General features: G+C 38.9%; 1 protein-coding gene across 1 annotated transcript in view; it reads right to left on the bottom strand.

Annotated features, from left to right (window-relative positions):
* DARS1 (aspartyl-tRNA synthetase 1) overlaps positions 1 to 23,406 on the bottom strand; it is a 36,908-nt gene extending 13,502 nt beyond the window's left edge. Inside the window, exons 1-7 of the mRNA XM_021548739.4 lie at positions 23,261 to 23,406; positions 22,215 to 22,272; positions 17,215 to 17,307; positions 12,245 to 12,347; positions 4,359 to 4,461; positions 3,002 to 3,082; positions 2,455 to 2,514 (exon numbers count right to left, since the gene is read on the bottom strand). Of these exons, the coding sequence (XP_021404414.1) occupies positions 2,455 to 2,514; positions 3,002 to 3,082; positions 4,359 to 4,461; positions 12,245 to 12,347; positions 17,215 to 17,307; positions 22,215 to 22,272; positions 23,261 to 23,332 (570 nt within the window). The 5' untranslated portion in view covers positions 23,333 to 23,406. The remainder of the gene's footprint in view (positions 1 to 2,454; positions 2,515 to 3,001; positions 3,083 to 4,358; positions 4,462 to 12,244; positions 12,348 to 17,214; positions 17,308 to 22,214; positions 22,273 to 23,260) is intronic.
* Between the last annotated feature and the right edge of the window lie 2,476 nt (positions 23,407 to 25,882).

Genomic DNA, 25,882 nt, shown 5'->3' with positions numbered 1-25,882 from the left:
TGATATGGTTTTCCTAGAAGAAACAGCTGTGGAACAATGGTTTCAGACAACACATCATGTCTGCAACCCTCCTTAGGACATGCCTACTTATGCAGTGCATTTGAAACAATAAAGGTTCTTTGAAGCCCCATTTGTAATCCAGTAGCTCCAATCTATGGAACCAAATCACTGAAAATCAATTACTACTTTTTGGATTTCTTTGTATTCCTACTCTTGTGATTCCACTACATACAGTGCTTAGGACACACATATATATATGTATGTGTTCTCACTGAAATTTCCCCTTTCTTCATAAAATATCTTTTCAGCTTATTCAGCACTGTGTTTAAAAAAACAGCTTAAAATAACATATTTGGAATCTGCTTTTGTTCTGAAACACATAATGAAAAGTGCAACAGAAAAGACACAGAAATGTGTCACAGTCTGAGACAGAAACCTTTCCTGAGCAGAGGAGGAAGGCAAGACAGATACCCAAGCCTAATCACAGGCAAGCTGTGGCCAGATTACACCCAGCTACAGGTGTATACAGAGGATGAGACATAGACACTTCAGTACTGAGATCTGGCATTCCATCCTGCCTCTAATTCTGTGAAAAGCTAACCTGAATTGCTGTTCAGCCATGAAACAGCTGCTTAGCACCACAATGCAGCAGCTGCTGGAGCTGAGGAGAAAAACAGCTTCTTAACACAAAGTTAATGTTCAGAGCTCAAAACAAGGTGCCAGACATTGCTGAAGAAAAGGTGTCCCAACAGTGGTTGGGACACAGAAGAGGTTACAGCAACATCCACTCAGGTCACCAGTTGCACCCTCCAGACAGAATACTGACAACTAATGCCCTACTGCTGTACTGACAGAGATATTTCAGGAGTATTGAGATGGTCATGCTGAAGTACTGGATGTGTACAGGGGCAGAATTTTAGTCCAGCCCTTTCCATTCCATCTCTTGTGTTTATTCTGGCATGAGTCTTCCTTCTTTTTCCATTACTATTTACCTTCTTAGACTTTGCTAGGCAGATGCCCTGAACTGCTTTACAGCCAAGGATACCTCCAAGCCATTTTCACCCAGTATTTTTAAATGTTATTTCCCTTTGTATAATTTCTCTGTTCTCTTTGGGCCTCATGGATCCTTTCAGTTTATTATACAGGTGTTTCTTCAATAGAATGGATTTTCTTAAGTTTCTCTGGAGTGCTGTTGGTTAATTTTATTCATCACCAGATGTTCAAGTAAAGCCTGCAGTTCAAGCATCCCAGATTTCTCCCCTTCAATTCAGTACACTGTCTAAGCACTACCATAAGCTGATGATATCTCAAGTGATTTTCACTTTCAATCATTAGTATAGAATTCTTTTCATTAGAGGCTTAATTTAAGACAGATTAAGAGACCAATATGATGAGATACTGAGTACCCTGAAAAGTAATCACAGACTGAAGTTACTCAGTACTGTACATAAGGTCAAGTGAAAAGAAATTAACTTTGGTACAAGTAAAACAATTGACACAGGTAGTTTTAGTTGCTGAAATAAGGAGATCAGATGTCGAAAAGCTGTAAGTCTCTCACTGCCAGAACTTTTCCAAATTTTCCAGTAAATTACTATTTTGTTTCATTTCTCAGGTGCAAAGATTCATTTACTGAGAAACTGACATTATCAAGAACTCTGAAGACAGTACTAGGTATCAAAAAAATGTGCTATGCACAGTCTTCATTCAATGTTGATTAAAATTTTATTGTGGAGAGCCCAAAATGGCTAAAAAGCCTAGGAAAAGGCCAAGATGCCTCAAGTCAGTAATGCTTAGTTACACACTTACATGTTAGCTGATGTTTAATAAAAACCAAATCCAAGTTCTGTAAGTAATTTAGTAGAGTATTTTGCTGCTGATTAGAAATGGTAAATATTTGGGAGGTCTATGAATTCACAGAAGGTTGGGTGTATAGGACCTGGATAAAGAAAGCTGTTTCAGGATAAAAAAAGGAAAATACATGAATGCTGTGGAAACAACAAAGAGAATGAGATTGGTATCATGGCCTGGTACAACTTCTTTGGTAAGGCATACATTACAGCACCTCAACAGCCTGTTAGAACTCAGAACTTCCACCTTATACTTCAAAACTAAGCTCTTTAGAAGTTTTGGATAACAAAGAGAAAAAATGTCCCTATTCAGTCACCTTTGACTTTTGCAGCTAAAAAGCCCAGATGTACAATCACATGTCAAATCATCCATGTTTGTCTTTGAACTACCAATATGTCCTTTAATTAATGTCAGTAAAGGCAAACATTTAGGATTCAAGAATCTTGTGCTTTTACAATACCACACAAAATTAAAAAAATATATTGTTTGTTTTTCTTCTGGCCACCAATACAATTCCATCAAATCCATTACTTTTATTGCTTTGTGGATTAGAAACATGAAGTATACACACTTGCAGGCAAGCCTGCAGCACTGCATGTTCCTTACCCTTAGATCAATGATTCTGTTGTCCAGTCTTGTATCTTGGTTTACAGTAGCTCTTCCATCCTAAACAGTTGCACAAAAGCACATAGTGAATACACACACATCCAAAAAATAAACAAAACTAAAACTTAAAAAACCCAAAATCAATGGAGAAAAACACCCTCTGGCTAAAAGCAAAGGGTTATTTCTACATTCAGCTGAACATCTAGATCATTCTAGAAAGAACACAGAGCAAACTGGCAGCATAGAAAAGTTCAAGGTGTAACTTCTTCAAAGTATAACTTCTCCCAGAGGTTACAGGCAGAACCCAACTATGAGGATGCAGCAGACACACACACAAGATTGGAAAGCCTCTGGTTTTGACCTTCGACTGCAGTTCAGCAGACATCAAAGCTATAGAGATGTTGAACACAGTTCTGGATAGCACAAAGGAAGTAAAATGCAAACTTAACAAACCCCCAGAATTACTGCATTAAAGAAGTTGCTTGGCTTTTGTGCTTTTGTTGAGCTACAAAGACAAAGAAAGCATTTGAGGACGCAAAGTTTTCACCTCCTCTCCTTCCACTTCTGGTCGAACAGCATCATCCAGCTGTAAGGGCAGCCGGGGTTCAGCTGAACTGATCACATAGATCTGAAATTGAGAGAGAACAGAAATAGCATGAGGCTCTGCTCAAAAGGAGGTGTCGTTTACAAAAGGGTATTTCTGTAGCAGAGACTTGAAACAGTGTTTGCATAGGCTACTGGCTCTAAGACTGTGATTTTATTCCAGTACTTGAGATACACTGTACATTCTCATGACAGTACTGAAGTGCTTAGTTCTTGCTTTCCCTTTGAAAGATTTGAAGTATCTTTTCTTCTTCTGGGAAACACCAAATTGAGCAAGTTCATATAGCCTGAGGGACAAGCCTTTTGGCATGAATACCAGCTCTAAATATACCAAATTTCACTGAGTTTTAGTTTGTGATTCCAGCAAGATCATCCCATTCTTCTCCTTGTTAATGTATCATTTACTTATCATCTGAATACAGCTGAAAGAGCTATTTCATATTCAAAAATTTATGAGATAACTAAAATACAATCAGAGAATGAAAACCAACTTGCTGTGCCTTATGGTCTACTATTGCTCCTAGAGGAGCAGTGAATTTGATGTTCTTTCAGAGGAATCAAGCATAGGATAATCTGCACACATATTAAAACATGTTTCTTCAAAATCTGCAGATTTTCCCCAGTGCTGTTAGCTAAGATTTACCTCACTGCTATAATAGCCATTGTGCTCCAGTTCTGAGGTGACTGGGTTTCAGCTGTATTGTAGGCATACAGTTTAGTTAAAAACGTTTAGAAGAAAAGGATATTACATAAAGGTTTAAATATGCTTTCTATTTAAACAAATTATAAAGTTACACTTCCTCCAGCCCTACAGCACAAGCTCCAGGAACTTTAGATTTCAAAAGTTTCCATACTGTTAAGCCACTGAGAGTTTATTTCTGTGAGAATTATGTATTCCAGTCCATTGTATTAAGGAGAAGATTGTAACTCCGATAAAGAAGAAACTCCTGACTTGCACTTAAAAAGAAGCAGACTTTTTATTCCAGTACCTACTGCAGTTAAGAATCCAAAACTTGAATCACAAGCTTTTCTAGCCGAACTCTTCTAGAGAGATACTTTATTTTACTTGATATTGTAATTCAAATGACAGATAAAGAACAGGGAAATATAAACTCCAAGTATCTTAAAAACAGAAGTGTTTAGCTTTTACATATAAAACACTGAAATTTGTAGCTTAAAGCAGTTTAATTCTCTGACATGGGACTCCTTACTGCCAAAGTTTATGTATGTAGGCAGGCAGACAGTCTCAACAGATAATCTATCAAACAATTAACCAGTGCTCCATTTGCTCAAAAATTTACCCTCTGAACGTGAAGCTCAACGTCTTGCTGAGTACACCCTCCGATTTTCTGATATGCTTTCCTCACAACGCCTTCGATGTCCACAATGCTCTCTTTAGTGATGCTGGCAATAGAGGACAGAAGCTCAGTAAGTTCCACTGTACACTGCAGCAGCCTCAGCACTGAGCACCATTCATGTACTGTATGGGCTGCTGAACAACAGACAAGAGTCTGGAGTTACTTTTATATCTAATTACTGATTAATAAAGGAGTTTGCTGAAATAACCCCAGCCACAATGAATTCAAACTGGGATGGAAGACTTGAGAGGGAAAGAATTATGATTGAGCCGAGTGCTCGTCCATTCTCTATGTGTTGTTTATATATAAAATGACAAGTGGCAGAGCTCCTTTTCTAGGCCACAGACACTCTTATATGTGTCAGCTGATGCAATTATCTACAAGATGTGTCTTCACCAGCAGAACAACAAACTCAAGGGAAGTCCTAGGACTGAAGGGGAAAATCAAAACTAGTTCAGCTTGTTTAAACTACATGACTTGTGACTGAAAGATGCAAGATGCTCCAAAGTAATTTCTCTGTGACAGGGGACATCCTAACTGCTCCCCAATAACAGTCACTAATAGTACACTAGAACACCACACGCCATCCTGAAAGTCTTCCAAAGATATGATATAAAGTATATGTACTATAAGCAAACAATAACAAAAGCCTCAAGAGTCAGAGGTGAGAAAATAATTTGTATGGGCAGTTTTTATTTATGCATTCTAGGTACTGGAGTTTAAACCCAACACTTTTCTACAGATAATCTTACCCTCACTGGAAATATATTTTCACTCTGTCTCTCTGTTAGCTTACAAATATCTAAAAATATTAACTTTCCTTTTAAGGAAAATTAATGTTCCAATTAATCTTTCACTTGTGAGTCCTTCTTGAGAAAGCTGAAAAGCATTTTATGTACAGCACTTGACCACCTTAGACCTTAGACAGCAGGAAAGTATCAGGCCCCACAATTTAACTGCAAACAATAAGAGGTGAGTGAGGATGTCATCAGACAAGCTAGCCACTGCAAAAAGCAGCAAGAAAAAGAGCCATTAACAACCCTTAACTTTGCAAGGCTGGCACTTTTTTTACTTTTAATAAAAATCTTGAAAAATCTTATGATATTAAAGTAACAGTGGAAAATTCAAGAATCAAATTCCCAAAACCTAACAGTGGCACTATAAGTATATTCCAATTGACTAAAAAAAAAAAAAAAAAAAAAAAAAGCCAAATTTGAGTATTTTAGCTGATTATACTTTTTTTATGGTAATACTTTCAAGTGATAGAACTTATTAGCTGCTCTAAAGTTAATAAAGACAAGGGTGGTTCATATGCTTGACGTGCTTAACCATCAGGTAATTCCACGTATTGCATTAAATTAGTGAACAGCGTGTTCTTCTGGTACATTTACACTTTAGAAGAGCTACAGCTGCTCAGATCACGACTAAATCTGTACAAAGCAGAGGCTTGAGAGCAGGCTTCAAATAAGAATCCATTTAGTTATGGGTGAGCCTTGAGCCTCCATCACCATTAGTTCAGCAGAGGCAACAAATATGAGAAAGGATAATTGAAATGACACCAAGTGCTTCCAAGTACTTTCTATTACAAATGATTCTGTTTGAAACTTTTCACACAGACTGTGGAACCAATACAGTGCTTAGGATGCAACAGAGCATGATTATCTATGAGAATATATGATGCTAAACCAGTATTAAGTGTAACTATAAATTCCCTTTGCTTTTTGAATGCGTGAATGTTTAACAGAATAAACTTTTACTCTTATGCGAACTCTTTTTTTCCCTAAAAATTTCTATTTTTCCTGCTTCCTTTTCCATGTCAGCATTTTGGCAAATGTCCAGAAAACACCACTAATGACATGACTAGCACTGTCTTCACTGAAAATACCAGTTTTAATCTGCTGAATAAAAACCTTCTCAGTAATAACAGCAAAGAATGTTTTAAACTTATTGAAGGAAATCCCGTGTGCTGTGAAAAAAAAAACAGTAGTTAAACATAAATGTGCTGTAAGGATTCATAATTAGATTGGTGATCCCATGGATGAGAACTGTTAGTCAAGTCTGTACATAGCTCTGATCAGTACATGCAAGGAATTTAAGATATGCAAAATTGTCTCAGGTTAAAAATACAGGAAGAAAGTGACTTTTGCATCACTGTAACTGCAATGTTGCTTTGCAAACTTGCATAACTACAACTTTGCACATAGTATAAATTGAGCTTTCTCTCCATTTCTACACAGGAGTTGCAACTAAAACATGTTTCTTGATCTGGAACATATTTAAAACTGTAGCATTTCTTAGTCATTACATTTGCCATAATTTTAAGATGCATTTCAACTGATTTCCTGTGTAGGTCTCTGTAACCAAATAGTCAAGTAATTGCCTGGGCACACAAAAGCACTAGGAAGGGTCCTACTGCATGTGATCATCTTTGTATTTATAAACCTCCATCATCTCCTCTACATTTCATTTGATAATTAAAAAATGTGCTTTTCCTCATTTCAACTCCACATTTAATCCAGTATGGAAATAAAAGCTTGTGTTTTGAGTTCTGTTTGAACCATGCTAAGCAAGACCTAGAGCTACAAGTGTCTGAAGTCCATAACACTGCATCAAACATAAACTACAGAAACCTGGAAGGTGCTTCTTTGATCCCAACAGGTATAATTCCAAGGATGTTACTGAAAAGGCATTTTTAGTTCAAGTTACAACAAGGAACAAGATGCTCTATAAAATGCCAGTAACTACAGCAAAGCATTCTCCACAGAAGCAGGAATAAGTCATCTAGGTAATTTTTATAAAATTCCCCTGGGTAACAAAAAACCCCCGAACGCCAACAAAACTGAACAAATAGCAGAAAAACATGCCAAAATGCCACTATTTCCATTAAGGACAACAACATTTACACATGTAATTAATATTACTGGGAACTAGAAACTAAAGTAGGATGCATAAGGCATTAAGAAAAGACAGATGACATCTTTACATTGTTTAATCCAAAAAGAAACTATTTAAGTATATAGACTCATGAAGTCCAACAATAAAAAAATTCTCTGCATAGGAAACTACTTTGTATTTTCTCATGTTCAAAAAAATCAAGATTATAATATCTCAAGTGTCCACTAGATGCCTTATGTCCCTCTTAATTAGCTGCACATCTATTAGCCAAGACTTTCTCTTTTAACCACAGGATTGCATTCTTGCAGTATTTATAACAACATCTTTCATCAACAGCTTTGTGTTGCAAGCTGAACCCTATGCTGGCCTCCCAAAGTGAATGACAATCAACATTTTCTTGGTCAAAAGCCCAAAGAATAGGAAGAAAATTGGTTATTTACAGATTTTAAATAGAAAATGCTTACTTCTTCTATAACATCTATAATTATTCTGGCATTTTGTTGTTTTATCTTCAGCACCTTTCTGTAGGCAGGCAGCACAAATTATATTAATACATTACTAAATGAAAAATATTAAATAATTGTCTTAATACATAATGATCCTTTATCTGAATGCCAGTGAAAATGAAGGCAACTGTTTACTTTCAAAAAATTAGTGTATTTTTTAAGTAGTTAAGAGTATAAACATTTTGTATTCAACAAGAACAACTGTAATCCTGTCTGCACAAATATAGCTAGTATGCATGATGCTCCCTGAAAGGAAAATATCTGACACTGCATACAAAAATGCCACGTAAACACCTGATCTTATTCTCTTCATTCTAAAAATGTAATGATTGGTTTCCTATACCAACATTCTAACACTTGGTTTAACCTGGATAACTTTTGGGAAAAAAAAGAGGCCAATCTGCTTTTAAAGCTTTTAAGTAACAAAATTCACCGTGCATTTTTAGTAATTTTCACTAAAAAACCCTATACTTTATTTCCTTTCTAAATTCCCCTAATTTCATCCTCTGTTCATTGCATCCTGTCATACCTTTGTATCTGCAATGTATAGAAACCCTGCTGGTAGAAAACCTTGCACAGAAAACCACCAGACTGGGATTTAAATCACCCACTAATTTCTCAGGAGAGAACAGAGTTTTCTTTAGTCTCACAGAAGGCAGATTCGTCTGACCATGTATCATTTCTTCTTGCAACTTCATCAACCTTTTCCAATCTGACGTGTATTCGGATACAAAGACAACAAAATTAGACAAAATATTCCAGAACTGCCTAAAACCAGGCACATACTACATTAATGCTATTTTCTAGAAGTCAGAGTACTGCATGGGTTCCTGTCAAGTCAGTTATCTATCACAATCTCACATTTCTCTCTGCATTCTTCTATTTTTTAATCCTGAACACCCACAAAATCTGACCAAACAAACACAAAGGTACAAATTTACACTGAAGAGCATCGAAGTGATTATTCTAAATGAACCCTGGTTACTACACACTCCTGAGTCCCTATTTACCAGTCCAATTTTTGTGTCACCAGCAAACTTAGCTGCAATTTGACATTTTCTTCCAATCTTCTGATATAAAAATTAAACAGAAATGGATAAAGAAAACATTCTGCAATATCCCTCAGTCTTCCTGGTACTACCAATTTATCTAGCTAAAGAACTTACATATATTTTTCTACACTGTGAATTATTTTCATACAAGTTAGCCATTTTCCCCCCCTCCATTTTAATCTCTCTCCTGCCTTTTTACTCTTCAAACTCCCACAAAGAGCCCTCAAGTTACTTCCTGTGCAAGGGCAAAATTTTTGAGCAGCTGAATTAGAATCTGTTAAGCGCCTCTCTCAACTGCTCTATCAGCTCACGTGGCTCTGGCAGAGGGGTGGTGGGAAAGGCTCAATGCTAAGATAGAAAAGGAGAAAGAAAACCAAAACCAGCCACACCCCAGCTTGATGGAAAAAAGCAGGTTGATGAATTACTAAGATAAATTACTAACTGGTACGTCTGCTGTCTAAAAGGGACAATTAAGTGTTTCTCTTATACAGCACCCCTTGCAGGACCAAGTTGAACTGTTTTTTCTGATAAAAGATATAAGAACAATTCCACAGCTGTCAATTCAGAATCTCAACTGCCTCTGTTTTATGTTTGTTTTGGAAGTTCAGCTTGAAAGTTTCCATGGTTAAACTCACAGGCATTTCTTTGTAAACCTGAGTTGAACCACTATAAATTGTCTTTCACTAAAAACTCACATTCTAGTGATGATTGTGGTAATTACTGTATGAATGTTGCTGACCACAGAACATTATGAAAGTTCTTGGTTTCCATGTGCCAATATCTAAAAGAGGAACCAGTCTGTTTATAATTTATGAAAATATGAAAAATGCTCATTATTTAATCAACTAAAATTAAAAATTCAAGATCCAGAATTTTACAAAGTATTTTCAACAAAGTTGTAGACACAGTATGAAAGTAGCACATAGAAAATATAGTTTATATACTATACATATACAGTGAAAACATTTAGAAATTTAATTGAAATTTAAGATATTTGAGTTAAATGTTTTCTTCAATAAATGTGTATTTCCTCATTTAACATGTAGGAAATGAGAAAGACACTGAGAAAAGCAGGGAAACAGGATAGTTATTTTTAGACATCTAAGCCCAGCCTCATCTGCTAGAAATAATGGGATCACTCCAGAGCAGGTGAAAGGCAGCAGGGAAGTGACTGAGGACAGGCACGTACTGGAGATCTGCTTCAGGTGCTGCTGACATAGTGACCCCATGTGCACTTACCAGGCAGGGAACAGCAGCAGCCTCTAAGGCAGCTGCAGTGCCAGCAGCAGACAGAATTGTAGGAGATGAAACACTGGAAAAAGTGAGAGCATGGCAGGATATTAATAAAATAGGTTTGTTGGTGGGAAGGAATCCTGCGAAGATGACTGCACTAATGGTGTTAAAAAAACTAAAAGCAAACCCCCAGAAGAAAATCCAGAAGGCTGTAACAGTTACACCACTCAGAGAACATGATGATGAGCATGTAATCATTCAGAAGCACAAATAATAAGGGAAACATGAATGCTACAAAGTAAGTGAGGCTGAAGTACCAGGATTTGGCTCGCAAATGCTATCCCAAAAAAGGAGCACAAGGAAAAGTCAAAACACAGTACAAACATCATCAGTCTGGCTACTCTGAGGAATTCAAGTCTGTCTCATCAAGAGGGAAGATGACAGGGAGTTGGGAAGAACCTATGGATGAGGTGATGAGGTTCTGCCTGATTGAACAGCTCACTGCTGCCAGAAGAGAAAGGAGCTTTACCCGCTACTGTTTCCAGATACCCTCTTCCACTGTTTACCATTCCTTGTTAGCTCTGGACCTCCATCACCTGATTTAAATCACTAATCTGGCAGAAAACTAATGGAGTAAAAAAAGGCCAGTGAATCACAAAAAACTATCACAGGTTTATAAGTGGCAGTCAGCATACAGAAAAAATTAAGTAAAGACCAGCTTCCCTTTCATGAGCTCCTAATCACAAAGATCTGCCAATCATGAAGTATAAGAAATTTAGCTGTGGAGGGAAGTACCACGAAGAAAAAGAGAGATATTGGAATATCTCCTTTTTTCAGAGAACAGTGTGCATCACAACTCTTAAGAGTTCCACTGTTCAGAATAGAATAGAAGAGTGTGCATCACAACTCTAAGAGTTGTTCAACTGTTCTGTAGCACAATTTTCTCGAGGGAGTACAGGCCGACTGTTGGGAGTTTTGAGGGAGATGAATTAGGGAACAAGTACATTATACACTTAATTCTTTTCAGAGATTCCAAGCACTGAAGGGAACAAATCATTTAATGAAGAAACAGAACACTTCACTTTGGCTCATAAACACCTGTGAACAGCATGTTTCACACTGGCACTGCCAGCACTGAGCACCAAACAACAAACACTGCTGGTTCTGTTTTCCTCTTGCCTTGAACCCCATCAGCAGAAGCATTATCCCAACCTTCTTAACTTGGCTTCTAGAAGTCTCTACTATAATGAATCTTTCCCCTCCCTGACATATTGAAGGTTGAAGGCTGTAGCACTTTTGCAGATAATTAGTGGGGGCTCCCTTCCCAGGCATGAGAGGATTGCCAAGAACTCCACAGAAGCAACTCGAGTACCACATGCTAAACATATTCTGCACCAAATAAACTGCACAGAATTGATCCACATTTCTATTTGTGAACAAGTGGGTAGACATGATTAAAGCTCTACTATAAAGCACGTTTGTCACACAAGCATATTTATTACAGGACAACCTGAAAGCAAAATCTGGAGGCAAACAGAAGGGAAAGGTCATTTTTTATCTTTAGGAACAAAACAAACCAAATAACTGAATTCAAATTGCTGCAACAAACATTTTTTCAATTGGCAAGTCTAACTATTACCCCGCCAAATTATTTTTAATTGAAAGTGTAGATAAGATTAACCCAGTGCACAGAAGCTACTTTTTATTTCTTCAACTCAGTAAGCCACTTGCAATATGGGACTTCTTCACATCAGTTCCAAGTACAAAATGTAGTACTACACTGCATGTCTGGTAGAAGAAAAACACTGAACATGTGCAGACACACAGCACCACCATACACCAAATGAAGTGTCCCACTAAGCTCAGCTTGCCAGACTTTTTGTTAGCCAGCTTGGAAGAAAATGTAGGTTGTCTATGGCAAGAGAATGCTGCTTCAGCAGTTCAGAATGAATTTCAAGCCTGTTCTCTATTTTATCTTTTGTCAGTATAATGTATTCAACGCAATGGAGAGCTGACAATTTAAATAACTACATTTTAAAACAAACGAAGCATTGATGTTAATGTGTGAAAATGGTCCCAACCCCTGGGAGTCCTGGTTCCCACCATTGTTTACTCTGACAACAGGATATAATTGCTTACTTACTTGGCAGCAAACTTTACCATCTGCTTGCTTGCATGCTGTCCCACAGCCACAAGAGCCTGGATATTAAACTGCTGCTGACGCAGGACTAAGAAACACTGCTTCCCTGAATACAAAGAGAAGCAACACAGGTGTATTAAGGACAAGTTACTCGAGGTCTTTGTGAATGAGAAAAAATTCTTTATTACTTAAATATAAACGGAGCTTTTAAGACTGCATCTCTCTCTCTCATTCATAGCTGCCCTCCCTCCAAAAAGCTGCTTCAAACTCCTCAGCTGTGCATGTGCACACACACACAAACATTGAGATAAATAAAATAATTGTGCCTTACATCTCTAAACATTTGAATGGTCATTTTCTAAAAATAACAGTAAGCCTTCCAAGATAAAGAATATTTAGACAAAACAACAAATCATAACTTTTAAAGTAACTTTTCCTTCAAATGCAAGAAATACATAATCCTTTTCCTTGTTTCTTTGCTCATAAGTACTTCAAGTCTAAACTATTTTTAAAGAAGTTTTTTCTCGTCTTCTCAAATCAAAGCTGTAGAGTTTACAAAGCTGCTCTGAGAGAACTGGGCTTGACTTTGCACCACAAGGACTAAACCAACAATGTTCATTCTATAATACACCACACATTCAGAATGAAGGGGAACAAAAGGAGTATTGATTCTAATGAATGACAAGAACCTAAAAGACCCAATTAAAAATTCCTGTAAGAGCAATGTATTCATGAACAGCTTAGGGAAAAAGAAGTTAATAGGAATTAATAATAAGGTACAAAGAATATAGTGCATTTTGTTGACTTTTAAAATGGGTATTTCCAAGTCAACAAAAATCTTTCTAATCTGTTTAGCTGACAGTTACAAAAAAAACCAAAACATTTCATACTTCTCACATCTCTAATAATAATTTATCCCTTAACTTAGTTTTAAGGAAATATGGTGATTTGAAATGCTTCTTCCTAGAGAGAAATTAACAACAAACATTTCACTGGTGTACCAGTATCTGATAAAGGCACCAATCACTTTAACCCCAAATTCTGACTCAAAATGTCTTAACATTTCCATTGAAATGCTGAGAATAGGAAGAAGCCAGAATTTTGTTATAGACAGCTACTTCCCTGTTGTTCCTGATTTAAACTCTAAATCAACAAGCCAACACATACCTAACATGAAAGCTGACGCTAAAAAGCCAGTTGCAGTTTTCATTTGTAATTATGCAGATTACCATTCCTGACACATAGCTACAGATAAGAGCATCAGAAAATAAATGCAGAACCCTTGACACACGATCTCATGGAAATAAAAGCAAACATACAAAACTAGTACAAAATATTATTAAATATTAATTATATTTATTGAAAATAACTTATCTTGTCCTACAACAAAAATGCAACAAGATTAATTACATATTTTCAGAAAACAGAGTACAACTATTTCTGTACCCCAGAGGCTGGAATATCCAATATGGCTCAGATGCACATATTTCTTGCAGGCAAACATTAAATAACAGATTTAAATTACAAAAATACAGGCTGTTTCAGATCCAGCAAGTCAACAAAGAAAGATATGCTGAGGTTTCTTCAGATAAGGGAGTCATATCTCACATTTTTGACATCTCAGTGTTTCTTACAGTGTGGTTGGATACAGTATTTCCTAGGAAATAGTATTTGTCTTCATGATTTTAGTAACAAACAAATTAGCAAAATATGATCAAAGTTGCAGCATTAATGTATGAGGTGCTCAAACAAAAACCACACAGCTGAAGACAGCCAGGATGTAACTCAACTACAAGACAGGGAAGTAATGAAACGACCTGCTATCACAGAGTAGTTTGGGTTAGAAGAGACCTTTAAGGGCCATCTAAGTCCAATCCCCCGCAACAAGCAGGGACATCTTCACCAAGACCATCTGGCTCAGATCCTCATCCAAAAGTCTGGCAGTTGTACTTAATCCCAAACACTGGAAGTCTGATGAATATCTGCATTATAAAAGGACTCAAATGTCTCTGCCATGAGTAACAGTAGCTGTTTCCATGAAGGAAGAGGATGTTTTGCAGAACGCAACCATTTCTAATCACACAGAAGATAAGTGATCAAACGGACCTCACTCACAGCACTGGTTAAAATATCCCAGCCACAAAGATTAAAAGAGGGAAGAGAACTTTTCCTGAGAGCTGAAGGCATTCAAAATAAAGTATCAAAAAGGCCAGTCATAATCAAATCTAGCTCATGCTTATAAGTCTTTCCAGATCAAGGGATGCGTAAAAGGAAGCATTTGAGTAAGAAAAAATTTGGACAATGGGATCTTCGCCATGTGTTTCAAAATACTTATGTGGTGTTTAGGTGAGAGGTATAGCAAGAAATTTACTCACTTTCAACACGAAACTACTCTAAGCTTCTATTAAAAAAACATGTCCCACAAGAATGCATAAAAGATAAAAAGTTTCAAAAGAAATTTGGTTAAAAACATCTGACACAGTAAAATGCATAGAATGTTCAGGCACTGAATAAGAGAATTCCCTCAAAAAGAAGCACATCAAGACCTTATGAAAGAAAAGGATATAAGTAACGAATATGAAGAATAAAAAAAATGTTGGTTATATAAATTAAATGACGATTACATAAATTTGCCAGCAAAGAGAAGACTCTACATGGCTTATTATAAAATTTGATCCAGTATTTAAATTGATCTTGGTGGAATACTTATTTTTAGATGTTTCATAGACCTTTGGATTCATAACCCAAAATCTCTTTCAGGTCTAACATTCTGTACAAGCCCCAGCTGCCTGGCCAAACCCAGCCCAATTTCCCAAGGGCTTTTCAATGATAAATGTGATTAGTAGATTAGGCTGGCTTTAAAATAAGGCCAGAAATAACATTTATTCAATCTGTGATACAAACCACAGGGCCCTGTGCACTTCAATTTTAGTACAACCCACAGAAATTCCCAACATCCCATTCTTTACACATCCTTCAGTTAATTTCCATCATACTTTATGAGTGACTTGCTATAGGAGACAGCTGGAATCTGCAGTTGTTCCCATTAATTTTGTTTGGTTTATTGGTCAGAACCGGACAGGGTTAAATAAAGGCTACATTGGTTATTTAGGAATCAAATTCAAGTTTCTGAGAAAAACTAGAGCTTGTTTTTGTGAATGATTTTCCTGTTTCCTGCAAGGCCTTCCTTTCCACAGTGGTACGAATAGTGCCTTGCTGTGTGTGGGAAAGGCTAATATTACTTTCTACACTTAAACATTTGCTTTTCTTGTAAGATTCTTTCCCCAAAGCTTAAGTAAACAAGCATATGGCATTCCCTAGCAGCACTCCCTGAATGTCAGAATTGTTCTGTGTTGTCAGACCAAGAGGAAGCAAGAGACACTATCAATAAATTCAGATCATTCATGCCCATGATCAATTCCTTTTGCTTTCATTCTTCAGGTTGTGTTAAAGAGTTTTGAAAATAAGCATTCGAAACATCAAAAATAGAATAAAGGATTACAACAGCTTCTTTCAAGTTCATATTGTCTTCTTACAGAGATGTTACTGAGTTTGACATCAATGTATATACGATTCCACATATCAATGTAATACAGAGAGCAATCAACAGCCACAGAACTTTACACTGCTTTTCATATGCTTTTTGCATAGATAGCTGCTTCTAATATCCTGAATTCTGTTAATAGCCTCAACTCTTCCTATAATCGCAAAAAAAAAAAGCCATAAGGATAATTTAATTTATATAATGATAGTATCAACAGTAACATTTAAATCAGATGAAGTGTCTTCTGTCTGAACAACTTCACGATGTAATAACCACGACTTTCACAGCTTTTGGAGCTGACAATTTCTTTAATTAACTGAGAGTTTTACATTACAAAATTACTGAGGAAATCACAGAGAACTCCTTAAGTTTAAAGATTCTAACATACATTAAAATATGCATCATATGTATATATTTTAATGCAGTTCTTTATTTTAACCGACTGCACACAGACACTCATTAAGACAGACATGTTTTAAGAAAATGAATTTTCAAAAAGATAAATGAATCTGGTATATTTGATGATATTCTGTACTGGATTCTCACCCCTAATTTGCATCATTCCAAATTTTAAGACTACTGTTAAGTTTCGTTTGTAAAGATAATTTCTTCATGCCCCTTTTTTTTTTCAATTCTTGGAAAGACAAGTTATTTATATCTACAGAGCTGCCAAACATAACTGAAACCAGCACAACAGTTGTCAGCATCTGATGTCAACTGCAAAGGCCAAAGCCTATTGAAGTTTGCATATGGCAACCTGGTCTCCAGAGGGAACTTCTGATTCCAGGGAAGAAATATGGCTGTCAGACAGCCAAGGGTGACAGCCCACACTGCTGAGAACCTACAAAAGGGTTTCCCTTTTGTCTCACTAAAGAAAGATGATGCTACTTATTTGAAGTCCAAATTGATATAATTAGATAAGGCAATCGAAAGTAAGAATCCTGAAATTTTATCAGATTTTTGTTTCCTGTCAAAGAAAAGGTGTGGTGAAAATATACATGTACAGCAGAAGAAATACGACTTGTCTGATAATGGGTACATTCATAATACAAGTATGTTTTACTGCAGAAGTTTAAGTATTTTCTCTCACAACTATTAACACCTTAAGGAGAATTATGACATTTTAAAATCATTATTATTTAAAATTGTCCATATATTATTTAGCAATACAGTTTAAAAAATCACTGTAACTACAGTAAGTGATTTCCACACAGCTAAAACCAAAATCTTCTTTTCCCTCTTGGGAAAAAAGAGAGGTGGAGAAAGAAAAAAGAACCAGTCAAAGTAACACTGAGGCAACCCTGAGTAACCAGGTGGCAAAGTTTTCTTGAAGGCAAGACATAACCAACAGGCCATTAAATCAAAATAAGCATTAAGATTGTAGTAATGAAGCAAGGAAATAAAATAAAAGACCCTGGAGGCCTCTCACCTTTAGCTCTGCTGGTGTGAATTCTGCCACGAACCCAAACCTCTTCATCAGCTTTCTCCAATGTCAAGTCTTTTACACGAACCAAAACTCTATCTGAATTACAGAAAAAAAAACACACATCTTAAAACAGTTTTTCACTTTAAACTCCAAATGCACTTTCTATCATTGCTATTGATAAAATTGATAAAAAATCCAAAACATTGGTTTTTCTATCAATGGCATAACTGACTTACTGAAAACACACAAAATCCCATTTCCTTTCTTAGTGACTTGTACTTGATGCAGTAGCTTTAAATTGTTCATTTTTGACTTCCCCAGCAGGGTCAAACTGCACTTTACCAACAGCAAGAATCACTGTAGTTCATGGATGACAGAACCCAGCATGACTAAACTGGTTTTGATAGGGCTTCACTGTACTACCTGCACTTGTAGTTTTGCTGCCTAAGGGATGTGTGCCCTGCTGCACTGTGCAGCGTCAAAGCTGCCATGCTGAACCCAGCAAAACAAAGGCTCAGAGGGGATGTGACTGCTTTCTGTATCTACCATACATAAGTAGGATAAATATAACTGTAAAATAACTATTATTTAAAATAAAGAACAGAAAGAAACCACAAATAAATGTACATTATAAATTTTAAAATATTTATTTTGATTAAAGCAACAGCATTTTGGAGCAATGACAGTATTATTGTATAAATGGATAACATCTGTTTTAAGAAAATCTCTTTGACAACCTGATCAAGCACTACCATCACTGTCAGAGCCAAGACTGGATCAGAAGAATCCTTCAAATCCAACGTAGCTGCAAAGCTAGATAACAGGAATGCATGGGTTGGAAAGACAGATTTTGGATATCAAAGGGGAAAAAAATTGATCAAGGAAAATATTTTTAAATAAATCAGGACTTTAAAAATTCTATACAACCATTATGAACTAGCAATATGCTGGGTGCATGCTGCTATTCCTTGCATGATTCTTTCCTCACAAAATTCTCCCTCGTTTCAAAGTGACATTAAATTTGCTAAGACACTCACATTGTAGTCTATTCCTGACAGAACTTTTCTAAAGTTTTGGGAAAAAAACCAACTTTTGACTGCTCAGGATTACCATCTGCTGCTCTGGACTCCCTCCTTCTGTCTCTGAATACCAGTCACAGCTTGCCCTGCAAGCCTGTTATTCTGCACTGGGGATTTTAGGGGATTGAAAACTTTTATTAGCTTATGTCAGAGCAATGCAGTTCTTTCTTCACAGACACATATCAAATCCAGAACATAATGGAACATTTCTCCTGTCACAGAGAAATGTGACAGGAAATTGACTCAAATATATTCATAAAGTGTGTATGTATGTGTGTGTGGGTCTGCTGGGGAAGGTAGAAATGGGAACAAAGATGTTATCCTTTGCCAGCAGTTTCTGATATTCAAACTGTGTGTAGTACTATAGAAATATTCAACCATCAAAATCTGTAACCTTCACTATTTCTAAGACCTTGATATTCAGACAGTTAAAACTACCTCAGTCAACTTGAGACTGTATTGTTACAAAGTTAAAACATTTTCCAGACGCATAAAGACAGAAGGAGATGTTACACCTTTCCTGGATTCTTAGCGTTTCAGTAACCATCTACATTAGATAAATATTTTTTAAAGTATTTTGGATACCTAACAGTTCATGTCTCACCAAGGGTAAAAAAGACATATTTAACACATTGTCAAATGTTATATGGTATTAATTATTAAAAACTATTTCACCTTTCATAAAAAGGGTAATAAACAATATCCACAAAGTGACATCATAAAGCCCTTTCTTCCAAGAGTAGATCACATAATCACAGAATGCCTGAGGCTGGGAGGAGTCTCTGAAAGTCATCCCACTCACCACCATGCACAAGCAGGGTGATATAGAGCCAGTTGTCCAAGATCATGTTCTGACTTTTTTTAGTATTCTCAAGAAAGGAAACTCTTCCTGGGCAACCTGTACTAATCCCTGGTCACCCTCACAGGAAAAAAAAAATAAAAATCCTGATGTTTATTGTGCCCATTGCCTCTGTTCCTGTCACTGTGCTCCACTGCAATGAGCTGGATGTAGCAACTATGCCACTTTGCTTCCCTCCTCTGACACTTCCCAAATCTAATTCTTTTTTCCCTTAATGTATAGCCCAATCTCTTCTTTCCGACATACTAAATATCCTTCTTTTTTCTCTCAGAATTCCAACCTCTTCTAAACATGGGAGGAGAGGATAAAAGTCCAAAAAGCTGTGTGGAATACATAAAACAACACTTTTTCACCTCCAGACCCCATTCCCTGCCTGTCACATCAATCTGTTTACTATGATAATTTATCCTGCATCATGGAATTTAGAACACTATGATCAATATTTGTGCTGTCTCTGTGAAGTGCCAGCATCTTCAAAGTACTGGAAAAATTTGAAAAAGAGAAGGCAAGCTTGACATAAAAACCTGAAAATCAAAAGGAGTATTAGATGAAAGTAGATTCCAGGGAGGGGATATGAGATAACGGGTGTGAGGGGAGAAAAAAGAAATGGCCAAAAATGGAGTTTTACTAGCAATCATAGTCTCAAGCACACAGGAAGGACTTAAAGACCTTACATGACAAGAGGCAAGAACATCAGAGAGCCAGGGCAGCCAACATAAGCAGAACAAAGATTTAAGCGGGCCAAGAAAGAAGGCATAGATGTGTGTGAGCTCAGCAGAGAGAGGTGGAGAAACAAAGTTGTGAACTTGAGAAAAGTTTTAATTTGCCTGCAGAGGAACAAGAATCTATCAATATGGCAAAAGGACAACAAGCTTACTCCTTAGAAAAGAAGATAACTTGTTCTGATCACTGTAAGCTGTGTGAGTACCCTGTACAGCCAGTGATTCCAGGACAGTGCAGCAACTGGAGTAAGCAGAACAGCAGCACTCCTACAGCCCACTCTGAGTTGCCAGCCAGGGCTGTGCTGTGCTGGCTCTGCCCACCAGATGCTGTCACACCTCATACCACCATGGGCTACTCTGATTTAGAAATGGCAAGCAGACTTCAGAGACTTCACAGAGACTTCAGAAACAAAATGAATACACTTCAGATAGGAACATGCCTATCTGTGCTTCTCCACCACTCCCTGTCCCAAGCAGCAGCTCCTCCAAGGCACCCAAGGCAAGTAGAATACTTTGGGGAGCTACTGATGACAACTAGTATCTCATCCTCTTGTGAACCCTTTGGCAAGAGCTCTCCCTGGCAGAAACTATTGAATCTGCAAAGAAAAGTGCATTAGTCTCAAGGAAAGGACCAGGTTGATCTCCAGCTTGTTTGTTAGACACATTTTGTTCTTTATTGTTATCTAGTTTTTGGTGTTCTGGATAACCGCCTTCTAAAATTACAGAACAACAGGAGTGCTGTAGATTGCATTTTAAGCCAAATGGAAAACTCACTCAACATTGCCCACACACTGAGAAGTTCTTTAAACAAGAATGAAAGGTCAAGGAGACCACACAACTAAATATTACACTCAGCCTTTTTAATATAATTTTCTGTAGCTTTCATCATTTTCCTTCTCAACATACTTTTTTCCCCAGTACTTTTAAGTGTTTCTTTTGAATGAGACAGTTGGCATTTGCCCATGAAAGCAGGACTTGATCTGCCATCTCAATCTGCCAGCTCAGGTCCCCCACACAGTTGTTTCCTCTGGGAGGTGAATTCAGGAGAGGAAACACAGAGCTGGGCTGCTTCCAGCGTGATTCAACTCCAGTTGCTAGCTCTAGCTCTGGCAGCTAGGATGGATTGCATTCAACAATGACTGCTAATGCAGTCTGCTGATTTTCTTGTCCCGTTACATTCTGATATAAAGCTCCCCTTTTTTCAACCTATGAGTGCTCTTGTGATTGCTTCTCTTCCCTACATTCTGCATTTTCCTTCCTAAATGGGCATCAACCAAAACAAGCACTCAAAGGAGAAAAAAAAAAGAATCACCTAATCACAGATGATCTTCCTGTTTTACATTTTATTATGAAGAAGTTACAAGAAGCCAGTCTGTTACTTTCCCTCATTACCGTTTCATGCACTGAATTTAATACAAAGATTAATATTCCTTGGCATATTGGCCTGGGAGATTGTTGTCTAGCTGCTAAGTTTTCCTGAATCCCAATTCCCCATCAGGAGAAAATCAGGATTCCCTGAATTCAGAGATATGACTGATTAAAACCCATAAACACTAATATCCAATATTAATGGATTTGCTGCCCATATACAGGAGAAATGGAAGGGTGCATAAGCAAACAGATCATACTCAGAGATCACTGCTCTAGTAAGTCACAGCAGAACTTACTCCAAGTACAGAAAAATATCTGACATCTCAGGACTCAGTACGTTATAATTCACAATAATTTAGTACTTTTTAAAACAGTGTGCAGTGATGGACAGACACAAAACTAACAGACTGCTTAAGGCACGGTGCAGGCAAGAGCAAAGATTGAGATTCCTCTCAATCCAGAACTGAGCTCCAATATTCAACCACACACACGATTTTTTTTTCTTCCCTCCAATCTCAATTTCCTGTTCTGACTTGTGTCCATGACCTCCAGTCCAATTACCACACGCCGTCAAAGACTGGCCTTATCTTTCCTACACCCTCCCATTAAGTAGATTTAAACTATAAGATCATCCCACAGCTTCCTCTTCTCCAGGCTGAAGAAGCCCAACTCCCTCAGGGGCTGTGCTCCAGTCCCCTGGGCAGCATGGTAGCTAACCACTGGACTGGCTCCAAAATGTTAATGCCTTCCGTGCACTGGAGAGCCCAAACCTGGACATGGCACTCCAAATGCAAGTGCCTCACAAGTGCCAAATGTATCCCAATAAAGGAGAAAAATACCACTGGGATTTGAATGAAGAAGTTTGGTAAATGATTTCTCAAGGAAGTACTGAAGGTTTTTATTTGGTAGGTAACTTCTTTTTCCATCTTTCCCACCCCCTCTCTTGCAAAACTTTTTTATTTTTCAACTAACCTGGTTTCTCTTGGGATTGTATCATTGATGACACTCCATATCTTTCCTTAGCATAATCCTAGAATGGAGGTGAGAAACATATATCAAAGAAGCACACACAAAAAGAACTGAACATCATCATCACAGAGTTAACTGAGGGAACACAAAATAATTAACAATAATATTTAAAAAATGCATTCTGGACTCATAAGAGATACACAAGGGAGAGAAGAAAATTGTGCCCTGGATGAAAAAAAAAAATCAGCAACAGCAGCCATGCATGACAATCACTACTCGTTAAACAGAAAGTTAATGTGATTATCTCTACAAACAGCCTACTCCTCAAAATATATTTGAGTCCTACATTAGATAGATTAAATATTTCCTTTCCATATTCAGGCACACTGAATTGTTACAGGCTGGTGGAGCTTAACTGTTAATAAAATCTGCCAGGTACAGCACAGAGGAAGGCAATTTTCATCAAAATATCACAATTCAAATTTCCCATTCATTTCCAAATAAAACCCCTTGATTTATTCATTTTATTCTATTCAATACATGAACCAAAGTTCCTACAAAATACTTTATTTGGGGATGGTCTTTGTTTGTCTGCTTTTGATGAATTGTGGCATATTTGTAACTTTAGGGAAGCCACCAACACTTGGAATTCCTTATCGCTGATGCAACAATAAGCACAAATTATAACAAAATGAACTGATGCTCATTGTTAGTACATTGTTCTTCTTGAAGAAGCATCGGCCTACATTTTTTCAGCACTGCTCTGCGATCTTCAGGTACAAGGCAAAAGCACCTGCCAGGCCAGCAGGAGCCTCTGCAGAAACCTGCTGCTGGTGAGGAGCAGCCCAGGTGTTTCTGGGGGGAGTGGAGCTCTTCAGGCAACCACAGCCGAAGGGGGAGTGGGGGGACAGGCAGGGTAGAGCCAAAGGCAGCTGCGCCCCCGGGCTCGGCCAAACCCTGCCCGGGCTCGGCCAAACCCCGCCTGGGCCCGGCCCCCCACCCCGGGGAGCCTCAACAGCGCGCCCGCCGCGTTCCCTGCGGAGACCCACATCAGCCGCCGACGAGTCCTCGTTGTCCGGGCGGCGGTCCTGGCCGTGCCCGCGGCCGGCGGCGCTCGGCATCCTGCGGCGGCGGGCGCGGCCCTCACGGCCCCTCACGGCCCCGCACGGCCCCGCACGCGCCACGCCGCTTCCGCGCGCCCGGCTCTCGCGAGAGCGCCGCGCCCGCCCCTGCCCCGCCCGGCGCCGGCCGAGCGTATCGCGAGAGCTGCCCCGGCGCGCGCTGCCCGCCGTGCCCTCAGGGCGGGCTGAGGGCGGGCCGGGGCGGCGGGGGCGGCGGCTCTGCGCTCCCCTCAGGAGCTGTCCTGCCGGGAGCCGCCGCCAGCCGGGCCGGTCTCGGCGCCTGCAGCCTCGCGCTGATGATGCTGAGGCGAATGCTGCTGGCCTGGGCAGGGCTGAGGTAGGGTGGGTTTGGTTCTCGCTCGTCCTGCTTCACAGTCCATCGTATTGTGGCCAAAAGTAACACCAGAGAATCACAGAATTGTTTGGGTTGAAAGGGGCCTCTGGATATCGCTCAGTCCAACCCCCCGTCGATGTAGTGTTATCTGGAACGTGTCCCGGGGTGTTTGGGATGTATCCAGAGAGGAAGACTCCACACCCGCCCTGGGCAGCTGTTCAGTGCTCTGCCATCCTCAACTTAAAGTTCTTCCTTATGTGGAGGTGAAACTTTTTTAGTTCACGGCCAGTGCTCCTCGTCCTGCTGCTGGGCACCACCAAAAAGAGTCTGGCACCATTCTCTTGGCACCCGCCTTGAAGATAGATGCATATAAATAAACATGTTGAGGTGGCCAGCTAATGAGTGTGGAGCCAAATCAAAATGCACTTTTGTTCCATTAGGCCAGCAAATGTAGCTTCCCAGTGCTTACCGTGGTAGCAGTTCTGAGCTCTTGCCCAATCACCCTGTTTATAAATAGCTGTTTATTAGTTAGCTACAAGTAGGTCTGGTAGTTTTGAGAGGATGAGCAATAGTGCAAATGCAGGTGTTTCCCTCCAGCTGGGTGCTTGCTTGAAGCAATGCTGCAGTTCTGAGCCAGGGCTGGCTGCAGGTGCCAGCTTTGAAATGACAGAAATCAAAGCTGGATGCAGCTGGCGAATCTATAGATTGTTTATTTTGTGCAGAGTGAGAAAGAGTTAGTGGTCCTGATTTAAATTCTAGTTTTGAATTTTCACATTTGACTAACTAATCCCTTTTGCGGTATTGATTAGAGTTCTTCATTTCCTGTCCTACAGTTGTTTATTTTGCAGCATTTTGTACTGCACTGGTTCAACATCTCTTCTTGTGGGAATCCCCTTGCAAAGTTCCCCTTCTGCCTCTGTCTCAGAGAATTATCACTTCACCATGAGACCATACAGCTTTCACAAAATCCTTTCTTCTCATGAACTGTTGAAAAGAACTAAGATTCAGTGACAGAAAAGGCAAATCACTGTCAGTTTTCATTCCTCACCACAAGAACTAGGTTCTGATGGTGGGGTACCGAGTATTGTGTTTAAATGCTAGTCTACCAGTCAAAGCATGTGGATTTCTGTGTCAGTTGTCTCTTGTTATCTGTCACGTAGAACCACTGCTTAACCTGAACCTGAATTAACAGACAGATGCAAATCTTGTGCCTCACCATGGAGCACCACCTGCACACAGTGCTCTGTAATCCTTGGCATTTCACCGACTTTGCTGTGAAATTCAATCAAAAGAAACCAGCCCTGTAACCCTTATTTCTGTGCTGGGAGCCTTCCAATGGTGACTAGCATGAGTATTTCCTCTGGGGCAAATGACCTGAAGGTGGCTATGAAGGAAAAACCCTTTAAATATAATAAGGGTGTTAACTGAAAACAAGCTATGGCCTTTTAAAGGGCACTGTGGCTAATTATTCCATTGCAAAACTTCCAGAAAAAGCATTTTGTAGAGTTCATGCTCTCAGATCATTTGTCCAGGGTCCCTTTGTCTTGCAGTGTGGAAATAGGTTTTTTGAGCAAAAATCTGCAATACACTGAAAATAGAAAATCAGAAATACGGAATTAAGAATAATTTAGTATGCGATTAAATAAACCCCTCAAAATTCTCCACGTTTTCCATCTCGCTGAACTGATGACAGCTCCTCTGCGAAGAACACAAACCATCAGGTTGCAGCTCATCTGCCGCACCTTCTGTTTCGCCGCGCTGGCACTGGCAGCCCTGCGGTGGGGGCAGTACCTGCGGTGAACCTGGGCGCGATAGGAGCGAGCAGAGCCGGGGCCGGACCCGGCTGGGAGGCGGAGGGGCCAGAGCTGTCCCCAGGGACCTGGCCCAGGATTAGCACATGGAAATGACATCACCCGCAGCCAATCGCGGGGCCCCGGGGGTGCAGCTGGATGGAGGCCATCCTCCACTTAAGTAACAAGACATGACATACCATGTGCTAATGCTAAATAATTTATCCCTCAGGCATATAGTGAATTGCAAAGCCAAGCCGAGGCCTGGTCAACAGTTTGTAGTTTAAATTAAAATTGGCTTTCCCATCTTCAAGGGAGGGAGGGGGCTGTCAACTGTTGTGATGAAAAGTGGAGTGCAGAAAACCTCTTCGCTTCTTTCTCCTGTTACAATTTGATATTATAAAAACACTTTTCAGTAATTTCCCA

The sequence above is a fragment of the Lonchura striata genome, chromosome 7 (assembly GCF_050655825.1).
Source record: "Lonchura striata isolate lonStrDom1 chromosome 7, ASM5065582v1, whole genome shotgun sequence".
Lineage (NCBI taxonomy): Eukaryota > Metazoa > Chordata > Aves > Passeriformes > Estrildidae > Lonchura > Lonchura striata.
Note: the sequence above shows the minus strand (reverse complement) of the source record. Positions and strands in the feature narration are given on the sequence as shown.